Source organism: Bacillus rossius, chromosome 13 (assembly GCF_032445375.1).
Source record: "Bacillus rossius redtenbacheri isolate Brsri chromosome 13, Brsri_v3, whole genome shotgun sequence".
Classification (NCBI taxonomy): Eukaryota; Metazoa; Arthropoda; class Insecta; order Phasmatodea; family Bacillidae; genus Bacillus; species Bacillus rossius.
The window spans coordinates 5,844,912-5,859,528 of NC_086340.1; the positions used below are offsets into that span (position 1 = coordinate 5,844,912).

General features: G+C 37.0%; 1 protein-coding gene across 1 annotated transcript in view; it reads left to right on the plus strand.

Moving 5' to 3' along the window:
- The window catches only part of LOC134538141 (ankyrin repeat domain-containing protein SOWAHB), a 288,272-nt gene that overhangs the window by 38,558 nt on the left and 235,097 nt on the right, over nt 1–14,617 (plus strand). Inside the window, exon 6 of the mRNA XM_063379181.1 lies at nt 7,783–7,884. Coding sequence (XP_063235251.1) covers nt 7,783–7,884 — 102 coding nt within the window. The remainder of the gene's footprint in view (nt 1–7,782; nt 7,885–14,617) is intronic.

Consider the following 14,617-nt stretch of genomic DNA (forward strand, 5'->3'; position numbering starts at 1 on the left):
CAATTTATGCTACATTAATTTGGTAAAACTTCCCAGAAATTAGCCTTTACACAGCTACGGTTTGTTTTGGAACTAATTGCCAACCAGAGTGAATTCAACTTCAGAACAGACGCCTCATGGAGTTAAGGAAATTGTTAATAGATGGCATGCTGTTACGTAGTTGAAGTCACTTTTTTTTTTTTTTTTTTTTTTTACCTCGCCGTCGCCTTGATGTGACGCCCAAAATATTGCGGAAATGGTGCTTGACCCAAGCGCGGCTCCAGAAGGGGGGTGGTGGGGGCCTCCCGTGACTAATTTTATTGATTAGTATATATTTATGTTTGCTTAAATATTTCATTTCAAATGTTAAAATTTTATCTCCTCAAAAGTTGCATGGAGCTACTAAGGTTCTGTATTTGAAATCTGTAATTTGTAAATAATATTCCAAGGCCAATATCTGACCACTTTCATTTTTTGCAACTACGACCTTTCTTTGTGCGATAGCCCCTCCCGAACAGTCATCCTGAAGCCGCCATTGGCTTGACCACTTCCGATGATGGTTGGCACCTATGAATAAGACCTTTGAATATATATACTGTATAGAAGTCGCCAGCCCAGGTTAAAATTTCTAATACGGTTTTGAGGTAGTTGGTTAATTCACCGCTGCAATCGCCACCATCTCTAGGGCATCGACTTGTGGTGGTCCCTAGCGGACAAGTGTCTAACTCTTCAAACACCCCTTCCCCCTCCCGTTGAACGACGTTGAGCTGCAGTGAATGATGGGTGAGGGGTGCGGGGAATGACAGCGGGCGACAGCGCTGCGCTCTAACGTGTAAACAACAACTATGACGATACGGGGCGTTACGGCAACGCACTGCAGCGGTGAAGTTCCCAAGCTGCTCTTCATACGCTTCTGAAAAACGTAGAGTAAATCCTATCCACTCGCGACTTCTATACAGTATATTTATTCAAAGATAAGACTATCCGTCGTTCAACACTGTCACTTCTGTGAAATATGTCATTTAAATATGTTTCCACAACACGAACACTACACTCCAGCCAGTGTTTTGGGTGTCCAAGCAACATGGTGCAGACCACTAGCTGAAAAGTAATCCCTTTCGGCACAGCCTACAGGTGAAGGTAGATTTTTGAAGTTTACCCATTTTTTTTATTGAAATGTTCTGAAAAATTCTAGAAATTTCTAGAAAATTTTGAGAACCTAATGTTACATAACATCCTAAATGTTTTCCAATATTTAAAAATTGTCGATTAAACTTTCTCTTGTTTTAAGCCAATTTATTTCTAATATTTAAATCAAATGCATCCACTATTAAATTACTTAGAACGAAATTTATACTATGCGTACTAATGTAGTTATTAATATTTTTTTGACATTTAACAACTATATTTCTTTTCTTGCACTTATAAAGGATGGTATGAAAATTGGTTTTTGACCATGGTTTAAGGTAATATTTGATTCAACCCCTTGCATTTGTAGTTCGTCTCATTAAAAATTGTTTTTGCCAAAAGTTTCAGATAATGTTTAGGATTTTTACAGTAAATTGTAAAGCATTTAATAGAGTACCTAATAAAGGAGTATTGATTTTTTTTGTCCTTTTACCTTACTTTTTTTCCTATGTTTTTTATTCTTTAAGCCTAGTTATTTCCACTCTATTGCAATAATGGTTGGTAACAAAATGTATTTTTGACAATAGTTTTAGATATTAATAATAAGGTTTAAAAAATAGAACAAATTTGATAGTGCACCTTGTACAGAAGATTTTTTTTATTGATTTTAAACCCCTGATTTTCAATCTGCTATAGAAATTGTTTGTGTAATCAAACTTTGAAATAAACCTTTTAGATAAATTTTAGATAAGGTTTACAATAAAAGGTAATAGATTTTATAGTGTATTTAATAATTTAGTTGTACATTTTTTTCCTTTTTTAACTTCTGTTTTTGCAGCAATAGTTAGTTGTATGGAAAATTGTTTCAAACAACAAATTTAGATAATTTTTTACAAGATTTACACACAATTTGTACTTATTTGATAGGTAGTTATGAGTTCTTTGTTGTTCAACCCCTGTTTTTTTTTACCCCTTACAGTAAGTGTTAGTAGTATAAAAATATTTCAGAGGAAAGTTCTATATGCACCTACAAAAAACTTTTTACAATAAATAAAAATGAATTCAATAGTGAACATGTTATGGATATTATGATATTTTTGTATTTCAACCCCTGTGTTTTCAATTCCTGACAGCAATGGTTGGTCTTGGCAACACTTGTTTCAGACAAACGTTTTTGATAATTTTTATGAGGTTTTAACATAATTCGATGTTTAAATAGTGTGTCTACTAAGGGAGATTGAATTTTGTTTTGTCCTCCAACCCCATTTTTTTCTCATGCAGTTATAATTAGTCGTATCAATAATATTTTAACAAATTTTTAGGCATTATTTGGAGATATGTTAACTTATAACGGTAGCGGAATTCTGTCATATTAAGAGAGTTAGGTGATTTTCCTGTTTTTTAAAAAAATACCTTTCCCATTTCTACTCCCTTGGTCACTTTTTACCCATTATCGAACTCGACCGAAATTTTTCATTGCTTAAAACCTGCCTGGAAATAGCCACAGCTGATTTATCTCGAACAGGCAACCGAACGGCATGTGGAAATTTGTAGTTGTAGAGTGCCAATAGCTGATTAAAGAAGTTTCAGCTGCTTCAAGACGAAATAGTGTCTCAGGGGATGTCGAGGTCGAGGGCACTTCCAACGGCCGCTCAAAATTCAAGCCACCCACCTTCGATGGCCAATCTTCGTGTGTAGCAAACAGGCGACAGTCCGAGGCAGCTGCTGAAGTGAATTTTTGGAGCGTGGAGGAGAAAGCTGCAGCACTCGTCTTCGCCACGCAAGGATCTCCTCTGGAGCTGCTGCAGACCACACCAGTTGCAGGCCCAGAAGGAATGTTCAGTGCTTGTAGAAGCCCTAGAGCTGAGGTATGGCAATCGACATATGGGTGTGCTTTAAAGACATGCCAACAGAAACTCTTCAGGAGTTCGAAGCAGACATCGAGAGGCTTGTACCTCATGCCTACCCAGAGGTTCCTGCAGAGATCCGACAACAACTAACTCAGGGATATGGAGGTCCAGTAAACCTTTTGTTTGGTCCGACACTAGAATATTTCCGAATACCTTGTTTACGCTCTGGAAATTGATGGTGCCTACATTGCTTCGAGAAACACGAGCATCAAGGCGAGGAGAACTGCGATGAAACTGCCACAAGAAGATTTGCGATCACCTGGTTCACGCCCTAGAGATGGAATCGGCGCGCAATGCATCCAGGGACACCAATATCAATACATACTTTAAGGTTCACACCTGCACTTACATCTAACTCCTTCGGACAACTGATCCCGGTAAGGGCATAAATCCCATTAGGGATATTGGATGGTTCTTTTGCATGCTCAACACCAGAAAACCAATGCTGGACATGGGTTCCAAAGAACCGGGAAACATACGCTTTTTCAAATCACGGCATTGTAATGACATCTGAGCGGTTACGTCGAGAGGTTGGGGAAACCCATACCAACTTCGGCCCCACCGAGCATCTGTCATCCCACCATGTACCCCCAGGCCTCCAATGGAGCATGACCCCCCCCCTCCCCCTACAAGGACCAAGGCAGCACCGAAACGGGCCCATACAGTGAGAACAGGAAATAAGAACCAATACCATGAGGGAAACCATATGGATACCACCATCGAAAGGGATATTATCCGGGCTCTGAAGAAGCTGCTGAATGGTACTCAAGGTTTACCAGTTCCAGTGAACAGGAGGTCGCCCACATTGCTTTGCCAACGAGGAACTAGGGCAAATTCAATGGGACCTCCCGACACACAAGAAAATCCCACAGCAAGAATAGCACCAGGAGAACGAGCAGTAGCTGGTATGAAGAGGATTATGCCAGCATTTCAGGAAGCAATAGTCCCTGGGGTGTTCGGGAATCCTTCTTTTCACAGACAAGAGAGCCAAACGCCCGATCGTGCATCTTTGGTTTTTTTTTGTTTATTGTAAATAAATATGGCGGTGTTGATAAAAGGAGAGACCATTAACAAGGCAATGGTATTTATTTGTTATTGTTTTTAGAGGAAAATACCTAATTGAAGAAACGTACTTCGTGGATTTGTATATTTTTCATACCGTATAAAATCTAGGAAGTCTTTGTTTTCCACAAATATTCTCGGGACACCCCATATTCCGAGAATGTTTATTTTGTACAACTCATGATAACTAATGATCAATTAGGTTCGGTTAGCTACATTATAAATACTTTAAAACATTGTGGACGGTTGATTTGGTTAGGATAGCTACATTAAAGATACTGTGAAATCATGTAAACAGTTTGCTAGCCCTGGTTAGCTACATATTAAAAAGTTATTTACTAAGCAACCATAAAATGATTTTACAGTATTTTTAATGTAGCTAACCTATCCTAATCGACCGCAAAATTTAATGCCACACCGGTTTATACAATCAGATAGAACAAAAAAAAAAAAGCGAGCATGAACTTCGGGGAACTTTCGGTGTGGCTCTCTCGTCTGTGAAATGAAGGCTTCCCGGGGTGTTCACTGTACCTTTACTCCATAGAGGAAACAAGTCTGTTACTCAATGGATACGTCAAATACAGACATTGCTTAGTTAAAAGTCGACACTGGAGCATCTATAGTTAATACATACACCGTGAATAAAAAACAGCTGAGAAGGACGCTAGTCCTATACAAACTGGAGTCATCACCTTTGCATGGACACCTGGATTTGAAGGTAAAGTTAAAAACTGGAAAATTTTTGATGCCGGTATTACTGATGAGGTAATATTGGGAATGGACGTCATGAATCTATATGGATTAGTTCTCAACATGGAAGGCCAGGCATGGCGAATATGAAGTGAGGAGGTAAGCATTGTTCACCCTCCCAAACAATATTATAAGTGCCCATAATGCCGGTAGTTGTCAACGAAACTATTTCAATTCCGGCCAAACTTCAACAAATATTAGCAGCCAGAATACAGAGATACCCTAGGGGCAACATGACCTACGTAATCGAGCCTGGTATGACAATAGGCCTCGATAGGCTCTTGATCTCCCACAACATTACCAAGGTAAGTGATATTGTGCCAGTAAGGGTGGTCAACCTCGATTTGAAAAAAAAAATTGAAGGGTTTTGAACCATTACTAGCCACCTGTGAACCAGTCATGGTAATCCACTGTAAAACTACTCCACTTCTCAATCGCTCTCTACCATCACTAAGTGCTTAACCAGAGCAATTATTTAAGTGAATTCAGGAGAACCTTACCTCGTGAAGTAGAAGTTACTGCTCTTCTACGAAACAAGCAGGATGTGTTCTCCTGGGGGATACTGATCTTGGAGAAACGAACGTAGGTTACCATTGCATTAAAAAAGGCAGTGAAAAACCAATATGGCAGGCCCCATGCATGCTCCATTTAGCAATGCAAAAAAGGAGGCTGAGAAGATGATTACAGATATGATAGAGAGTTGGTAAGTAGCCTGTTAGTACAGGAGCTGAGACTACCATGTGGCATCAAGTTCGGCCTACCTCGACAAGAGCCAACTATCAATGCCTACTACGCCAAAAATCTTTAGCAACGTATGGCTAGAGACCGGAAAAATTCGAGAATTCATTTCGCGATAGGCTAATATACAAATAGTTAACCTCAGTGCCGCCTCTGCTATTGGCTCACCACTCACCTGGGTGACTCTAGGCCAATGAGAAACACCAAACCAAAGCTTTAGCGAATCACCGGCTGCTACGTTGGGACGTCTCACAAGACAGCAGGCAATGAGTGGGTGGCATTTGACCGAGTGTACGTAGAACTATGGAGTTCATCCTGGAGGTCATTGAACCGGCGAATTTTTCCGGTCTCTGCGTATGGCACTTAAACAACGAGGTCCGCAAAAAACATTCGATTGGAGTGATTAATTTGTGTGCAGACGATTAAATTGTTAGAACCAAATTTATTCTGAAAATACTTTTAAATTAATAAACTTAATTTAATAATTTGGGCTTCTTATATATAAACTTTTGAGATCACAATGATTTTTTTTGTCTATGGACCATGAAACTAAAAACTAAGTAAAACATTTCCTCAAGTCGCACCTAACGACTGCAATAGGAGTTTTTCTTTGAAATATACCCAAAAAACGGTTTCAACCAGTTACCATGTAATCATGCATTTTTAGCCGCATAGCCTAAAGTTCACAGAGCGAAAGCCGCAAAAACAACACGAACAGTTCCGAAGTTTACCGAAGTAAAAGGTTAGGTTCGGTTCGGTCAGTGTAATAAGTAATAGTTCTTTATTGTTTTCCGGGAGGGTAGGTTAGGTTAGGTTATCGAAACTTACATGAAAGGTTTATTATGTTAGGTTAGCATTATTTAAAAATACTCTTATGACCACCGTAAATAATATAAACCCTTGCAATATGGTGGGTTTTTTTTACGAGCGATCGACACAATTCAGAGGATTTCGGAACTGTTCGTGTGTGGCTCTCATCACTATGAATGTAGGCTCCCCCCCCCTTGTCCCCTTCCCGAGACACCCATTCCATAGATCAGCGGTTCATTTCGAATATAACAGCATGCAAACTACTAGGTATCAAGGGGTCTATAACAATGAGGGGTAAATAAAATAAATTTTGGGTTTGAATGTTCAAAATTATTGTCAAATAGGTTTCTTTGAAGGATAAGAAAGATAGAAGGCTCTCGTAGCCATTGTCTTCAGTAGCTTGGCTTCTTGGTTGAAGTCGCGTACAAGGCGAATGTAATCACTGAACCGACGTTTCGGTCGACATCGCAATGACCATCATCAGGGTAGAGTTACCTACTGAAAGTTATTTTGCATGTTCTGCCTTTAATATCCTCGCCCGAGAGAGAGGAGTTTTTCCCGATTGGCCCACACAGATTCAGTTAACCTGATGATGGCAATTGCAATGTCGACCGAAACGTCGGTGATGTATTCGCCTTGGACCGCGGCTGCAACCGGGGAGAAGCTGAAGATACTTTCTTTGAAGGAGTTGTTGGGGGGGGGGGGGGGGTTCTGCGAAAGAAGAAAGTAGGATCGCAGGGTTTCCTCAGGGGTGCCCACAAGGGGGGGGGGGGGTAACGACGCAGACTGCGTCATTAAAATTTCAGGGGGGGGGGGGGGGTGGTGGTTAAAATACGAGAAAAATGTATATATTATTTACATAATTATAGCTTCTAATGTGAAAATATGTTTCTGGTGCTTTGATAATTGAAAGGGATCTTGTAAATCAAATTGACAACCCCGCACTTTCCTCAACAAAAGCAGTTTGGCATCTGTCGGTTCAGGATGGAAATTTTACCTGATATGACCAAAATTATTATTAGAAAATCAGTTTTAATTAATGCAAAATGTGTTAAAATATAATACTAAAAAAGTATAATATTAAAAATAATTGAGTAAATCATTGAGAAAATGGCATAAAAAATTTCCGGGGGCGGGGGGGGGGGGGTTGCGCATCATTAGGTTAGGGGGGGGGTGAGTCATAGTGTTTGGGGGGGTGAGTCATAGTGTTTGGGGGGGTGAGTCATAGTGTTTGGGGGGGGGTGAGTCATAGTGTTTGGGGGGGGGGGTGAGTCATAGTTTTTTTTGGGGGGGGGGGGCACCTCTGGTTTCCTGGCCGAAAAAATAAAATAAAATTGGAAAGTGCTGCCGTAGACTAGGACCTCCATGGGCGGCTCCGTGAAGGGTGTGTTCTCTTTGGCCGCAGCTGGACACGAAGGGCCGCGAGTGGCTGGTGCGAGCCTCCCAGGCGGACTACCAGGCGCTGGCCAAGTTGGCGTCGGACAACCCGCGCCTCGCCAAGCTCAAGGTAGGCCACTCCCGTCAGCTGACGACCCCTAGCCAAGCTCAAGGTAGGCCACTCCCGTCAGCTGACGACCCCTATGAGCAAATAATGTTTGTTTATTAATTATTTATATTATTTATAATATTTATATTATTATGTTATATTATGTTATTATATTTATATTATTTATATCATTATTAGAGACTGGAGAAATTCGCGCTTTCAGTGACATCTGGGATGGACTCCACAACCCCCTACACACTCAGGCAAATGCCACCTGCTCATTGGCTATTGACCCGTGACACCTGTCAACCGGGGTGCTTGCGATTCGATACTTTTTTGGTTGAAGGTTTTTTCATTGGCTGAAAGTCCTTCAGACAAACTGTAAGCCAATCACAGAAGCAACATTGAAGGTACAGTTGTTTGGATTCTAGCATAACGCGAAATGAATCCGCGAATTTTTCCGGTCCCTTATCATTATTTATTATATTTATTTTATATTATAGTATATTATTAATTTTATAGTATTCATTATATTTATATTATATGATTATTTATTATAATATTTATTATATGTATATTATGTTATCGTATAATATTATATTTACATTATTTATTTATTTATTGCCTTATTTTAAGTGGCGAAGTTAAGAGCGTTCATCAGAGCAGCAAGTTCTCAGCTCGCGCCTGGCATCTGCATTTGGGTGTGTGTGTGTGTGACCGCGAAGAGAGCAAAAGGAGGAGACAAAAAAAGTGTCGGTTATCGCTCTCGTACTGTCTTCTCCACACCATTCGGGAGGTGTTACCTTTCTTCCCCCCACCCTGCGGGCCCCTTGTCAAGATAAACCCTTCCCAAGGCCACGGACGCACAACAACCGATGCGAGCCACAGCCACAGTGCTACGCATACGTATATATGTACACTCCAGCGATTCACTCATCCTATTTAGTCTTGTTTCATATTAATATATTATAATCACAAAAGTAAAAATAGTGTTATAATACATACCGCACTTTAACTTGAATACATTTCGAATAGTTGTAATGGGAAACTAGGAACTATGATAGAAAATTTTCCAAATTAGTTAATAATTTCTATAAGTGCAAATATTAATTTTTGACGTAACAACGTCTAATAAATCTATGAACGCCGGCTGCACGCACGAAAAAGGATGACTCATTATCCCGTTACGCTCATTGTACCTTTGCGCCGCATCTATCTCTCTTCCACTAGATTGGCCTATGAATCTACTATTATATTAAATAGGTTAAGGCGGGCTTTTCAAAAGTAGCTTTTAAATTTAGTACTTTAACTAAACTATTTTTTTATTAATTAATTAATCATTAGCTTTTAAATTTAGTACTTTAACTAAACTATTTTTGACGTGACGTCTAATACATCGAAGAACTCCGGCTGCACGCACAAAAAAAGTGTCCCGTTGCGCTCATTGTTCCGTTACGCTGTGTCCCGTTACGCTCTTTGTTCCGTTACACTGTGTTCCGTTACGCTGTCGGCCAGTGCAGTAATAATAGGCTATGTTACAATTGACTAAAAAATTATAGTGATTCATATAATTGGTAGATATTTGATTACAGTTTATTAATATGAAAACTTGTTCATAATTATATTTAAACTTTATAGCTAAACGCCAGTTTTTAAAATTAATTACAAGTCATCTACAGGTGAACTGTTTCGTCGACTGTTTATAAAGTGAAAAAAGTTAATGTGGTTTTCAATGCTTATAACAACAATTTCGGCAATAAAGGTTAATTATTCTTGCATTTTAAAAATCTGATTACTAGTATAATTTCAAGTATTTATTCTTTTAATATTAAAATAAAAATGATTAAATTTTATTCATAAAGTATGCAATCATTTCATCAATGTTTTGTTATGACGTCACGTTAAACTATCGTCCGAAAACCGACTTTACAGACAACCAAATTTTTTTATTAATTAATTTTTTGACGTAACAACGTCTAATAAATCGATGAACGCCGGCTGCACGCACGAAAAAGCATGACTCATTGTCCCGTTACGTTCATTCTACGCTTGTGCCGCATCTATCTTCCACTCGTTTGGCCTATGAATCTACTATTATATTAAATAGGTTAAGGCGGGCTTTTCGAAAGTAGCTTTTAAATTTAGTACTTTAACTAAACTATTTTTTATTAATTAATTTTTTTGGTTTTTTTTTCATTTTTCCAAAATAAAGAGCAATAAACAAAAAGAAACATAAAAGAGAATTTTAAAAATATTTAGAAATTTTAATATCAAGTTGAACCGCCTAACCGACGTGCAAGGGAATATACTATTTTATGGAGCCAATTGAACATTCCAATTAAACAATCACTTTCATTCAAAAAGTTATAGTTAAAATAATCTGTTCGTTAAAGTAATAAAAATATTTGAATTAATGAGTGCAAATAAAATTAAATTTATCAATTAAATTGTAGATTTCATTTTGTATCCATGCAAAATAGTGATAATTCAATAAAAATGATTCAATTTTATTCATAAAGTATGCAATCATTTCATCAATGTTTTGTTATGACGTCACGTTAAACTATCGTACGTAACCCGAATTTACAGACAACCAATTTTTTTTGATGATCTTTAAATACTACGGACAAAATACGATAATCTAAACCCCCTCGTCAAAAGTCAGACATTCTCCATCTGTATATTTCTCTAATCTCTGGATGTGACACTGAATTTAACATGAAGTACATGTCGCCAAATTACAAGGTTCAGTTTCCTCTATGAGAAACAATGTAAAATCAAAGTCGGAGATATTAACATTCCAAATTAGTTTAAATTCATTTAATTTGCTTTATCTGGGATAATACAAACCAACTCTAGACTAGCATAATCAATTATAGAGAACTCAAAGTTAAATAAAACAAAATATAGCTGGTACAGGCTTGTCAGTTATGGTAAAGCACTTTACGATAAACTTTTCTAAATTGATGATAGTTATGGAAAATTACTTCACAATAATTGGTGCAGCAAATTGAATATTATAATATTGATGTTACATTAATTAATCAGGAATAAATCTACAGATCAGCACGTCGTTTGGATTACCTACTAATATTTCAAAGCACTTCACATACATATTTACACTGTCAATTAACAGTAACTCCATACCACTTTAATCCTTCTGTAGTTCCAAACATAAGTCAAAGGATATCGTGGTGTTATTCGTCCAACCATAACATATAGTCATGACACTCCATAAATGTCTTCATTGTCACGGCGTTTGTTGGTAGGTAGCAGTAGAAATAACCAGTAGATCCTTAGACATCAACTCTATATTCGGAGTTTGACTATCATCATGTATACCCAGGTTCTTCAAGGTATTATGAAATTTGAATTATGGGGTTCTTGATTTAGTTATCCCTCGTCCTGAAGTTCGTGGTCCAGCATAATAGTCGAAGCAAGATATTTCGCAGGACAATTATAAGTTCGTAGTTTTCACTCTAAGATACACGCTGAAGTCGCCAACAGTTCTTTTTTCAATCTCCGTAGTAGCTTAGTTCACATTTTATACGATTAAGTATATATGGATCACAATTTTAATAAATTATAATCACCGTACATAATACAGTCTTAGTGTATAAAATAACATTGATGTATTTACTTCTTTCAAAAAAGAACCAAATTTTTTGCGTTTCAAACAAACAATTTTGTTTCTCATATATAAATTAGTAATACCCAATTTCAGCCACAAGTACAAATAAAAAATACGTAGTGTTGATAGCAACACAGTTCGCATTTCGTAAACAAAATGGCATTTAGTACGGAACTAAATGTCACTTGTAATACGCGTAGCACCCACGCACACAATTTTTATACATTATGTAATTAGTGCGTTAGTAACGAGCGATAGTCATTCCTGTGAGTTACCTCGACCTCGATTTCTCAGTTACTTCCACAACGATCACCAACAGAAGGACAATGAAAAACAAAAATTACATAAACTACAGCAACACAGAGATTGTTCTTGGTTTTCTGTTGTATAGCACAGACATTTTATCCTATGAAAACAATTTTAATTTACATAATTGCATGATTAAGTACCAGTACATAAGTTACAGTGGTTTTATTTTTATCAATGTAGGCTAACAAGAACACACGGCAAAGAACACTGGTCAAGATACAGTAACACAATCACATATACAACATATACACAATATAACAAACGACGTGAACATAAATAAGATACAGTAGTGTACATTTAAAGTTGATACAGTCCTACAAAGTACAAAAAAAATAATAAGGAATAATGTGTTCCAGAATTTGAATGTAAAAGTTATTGTTCACATATTTGTCCAGTTAAAATTTAAATATTTTCTGTAACTTAAAAGTTACATAATTGCAATTGAACTAATTTCTGAACACAGGTTTTATTGCAAATGACCTTCTCAATTGTTGGTTTCAAATTAACTTCAGACTATAAAATACTTTAATGGTGTGAAGTTTTAAGCAAAATGTATCAATTCAAGCAATCAAAAAAAAAAATGTATTGGCGAGTTAACTTCACAGGTTGAATAAATCAACTCTATATCTATAATCAAGTAGCAAATTTAGTTATAATAAATTTAATTACATTGACAATAAAATTCATAAAATTGAATGTCGGGTTTAACCTATAATTAATTTAGATAGTTATATAATTATTTTGACACGAACCATTATGAATCAGAGGACCTTTAAAATAAATAACATAAATTTAGTTATAATGGTAAAACTATCGTTTACCATTAAACTGTTGAACTCTAGAAATGGTTTTACAAAAAAATACTTTGTGGAATAAGTTTTTGGATATTCGTTGAAAATGAAGCGTCAACTTGTAGCAAAAATCAGTTCAAAATAATTAATTCGTGCAGAAATATGATGTAATTGATATAAATAATTAAGTACTTAATTTTTTTTTACACTGGTAGCAACCACCAAAATCATCAACACTATCTATGAATTAGAATTTTCGAAGTGCTAACAAATACGATATAGCTGTTTAGTACTTGGTCACCAAGTCTTGGTGCTACATCTAAACACATTTTTATGTATTCATTGGAGGATTGAAACTCTCTGTACACCCTAACAGCCAAAATTTAGACACTTAGTTATACCTTACAGTCTAACAACCAGTCATCGTGCGGCTTATTAATGCATTCAAAATTGCAATTAACTTTGAATAAACTTACTTACAACTTAATTAAGCTTATTTTCTTATATAGTTATCCTTTAAAACACATTAAATGATCAGAGTTAGGAAAATAGTACATTTACAAATTTACAACAAAAAAATTTTTCTTTTGGTTATTTACGAGGGTGGTAATACTTCCTGGTAATCTGAGCTTACGCAGCAATGCCGCGGCGCGCCGGGTCAGGTAGAAATCTATCTTCGTCTCCTCTTTGACGCTTCTTCGCATTCCAAGATAGGAACCGCGAGTATCTCTTGTTCCATTCTCACACATACACGGCAGTCCGGCGCGCCCAGCAGTATGCTATAAACGCGTGCAGTGCCTTCGGTTTAGGAAGATTACTCGAGATTTGTCGCGGTGACAATGGGGGACAAAGCGACAAAGTTTCTGGCGAAGAAATACAGTTTTTGCCTATTAAAACAGAATGGAGATGTGCCTATATTTCTTGGCTACAACGTCGTTTGAAAATGGCTAAAAATGGCAATTACAGTATGCTTTTAAAGCAACTTTCAATTGATATTTTCAAAATGTTATGCATTTAAAATGTTCACCAACATTTAAATTCTTTTAATGCGTCAACAGAAATGCTAAACGTGTAAAAGTATAGTAGTAATCTTCCGAATCCTGGATGACTGTATTAGAAAGTTTAACTCCATCTGATGCACGCTCTTAAGGCGTGACCGCCTCGTCTTACACTTACACATACATCTTTACTAACTAGGTACACCCTTGTCTTACACATAACCACACACATCTTTACTAACTGGGTACACATACAAAAAAATTGTCACAAAATACATTTGAATAAGAACTGATTTAACATGTAAATACAAATATGAAAAATAATAAAAAAATTTTAGCACATACGATACACATGAGCTGCCTGAAGTATAACGTATTATAGGCAGACTATAAAAAGGCCTTTTTTTTAAAAAATCTATCTAATGCCAAAGTTATAAAGATTTAAAGATATTTAATAACCTGAATATTTATGTAAAAAACTAACGAAGATACAAACAATTTAGATATGAAATGTATATATATATAATCGCATTTAATAATATATAATCTATATAAATATATATATAAAGTAATCATGCCTTTAAACCAAAATAAAAGAAAGAGAATGTAGTGGCTAATAATATTATACCGAATCAAAATTTAGAAAAGAAAATTCTTTCGTGCATACCCCTCGGGGTGTATATCAAGAGGATAAAAATTTAAATAAACGCCTTTTAATAATAAGGATTAGTGAAAACCCACGCACCTCGCATGGAGGGCGGCACGGAAGGGTTTTCCCCACTGGGGTTCGAACCCACGAACCTGAATGACAAATCTCAGGTATTCTCCCAGCATGCTCTTGAAATCGTCCTCAGCACAGCGCGGGTTTCGAGTCCTGACTGCAACCCCACAGAATTACCCGACTCTCGTACACCTCAGGGTCACCGACCATCCGTCGAAACCTAACATCTATTTCCACAACCAGAGGCAGTGGGCGGCAATCCACGGCCTGGAACTCTTCTGCGGATCCGCGGTTCGATTGCCTG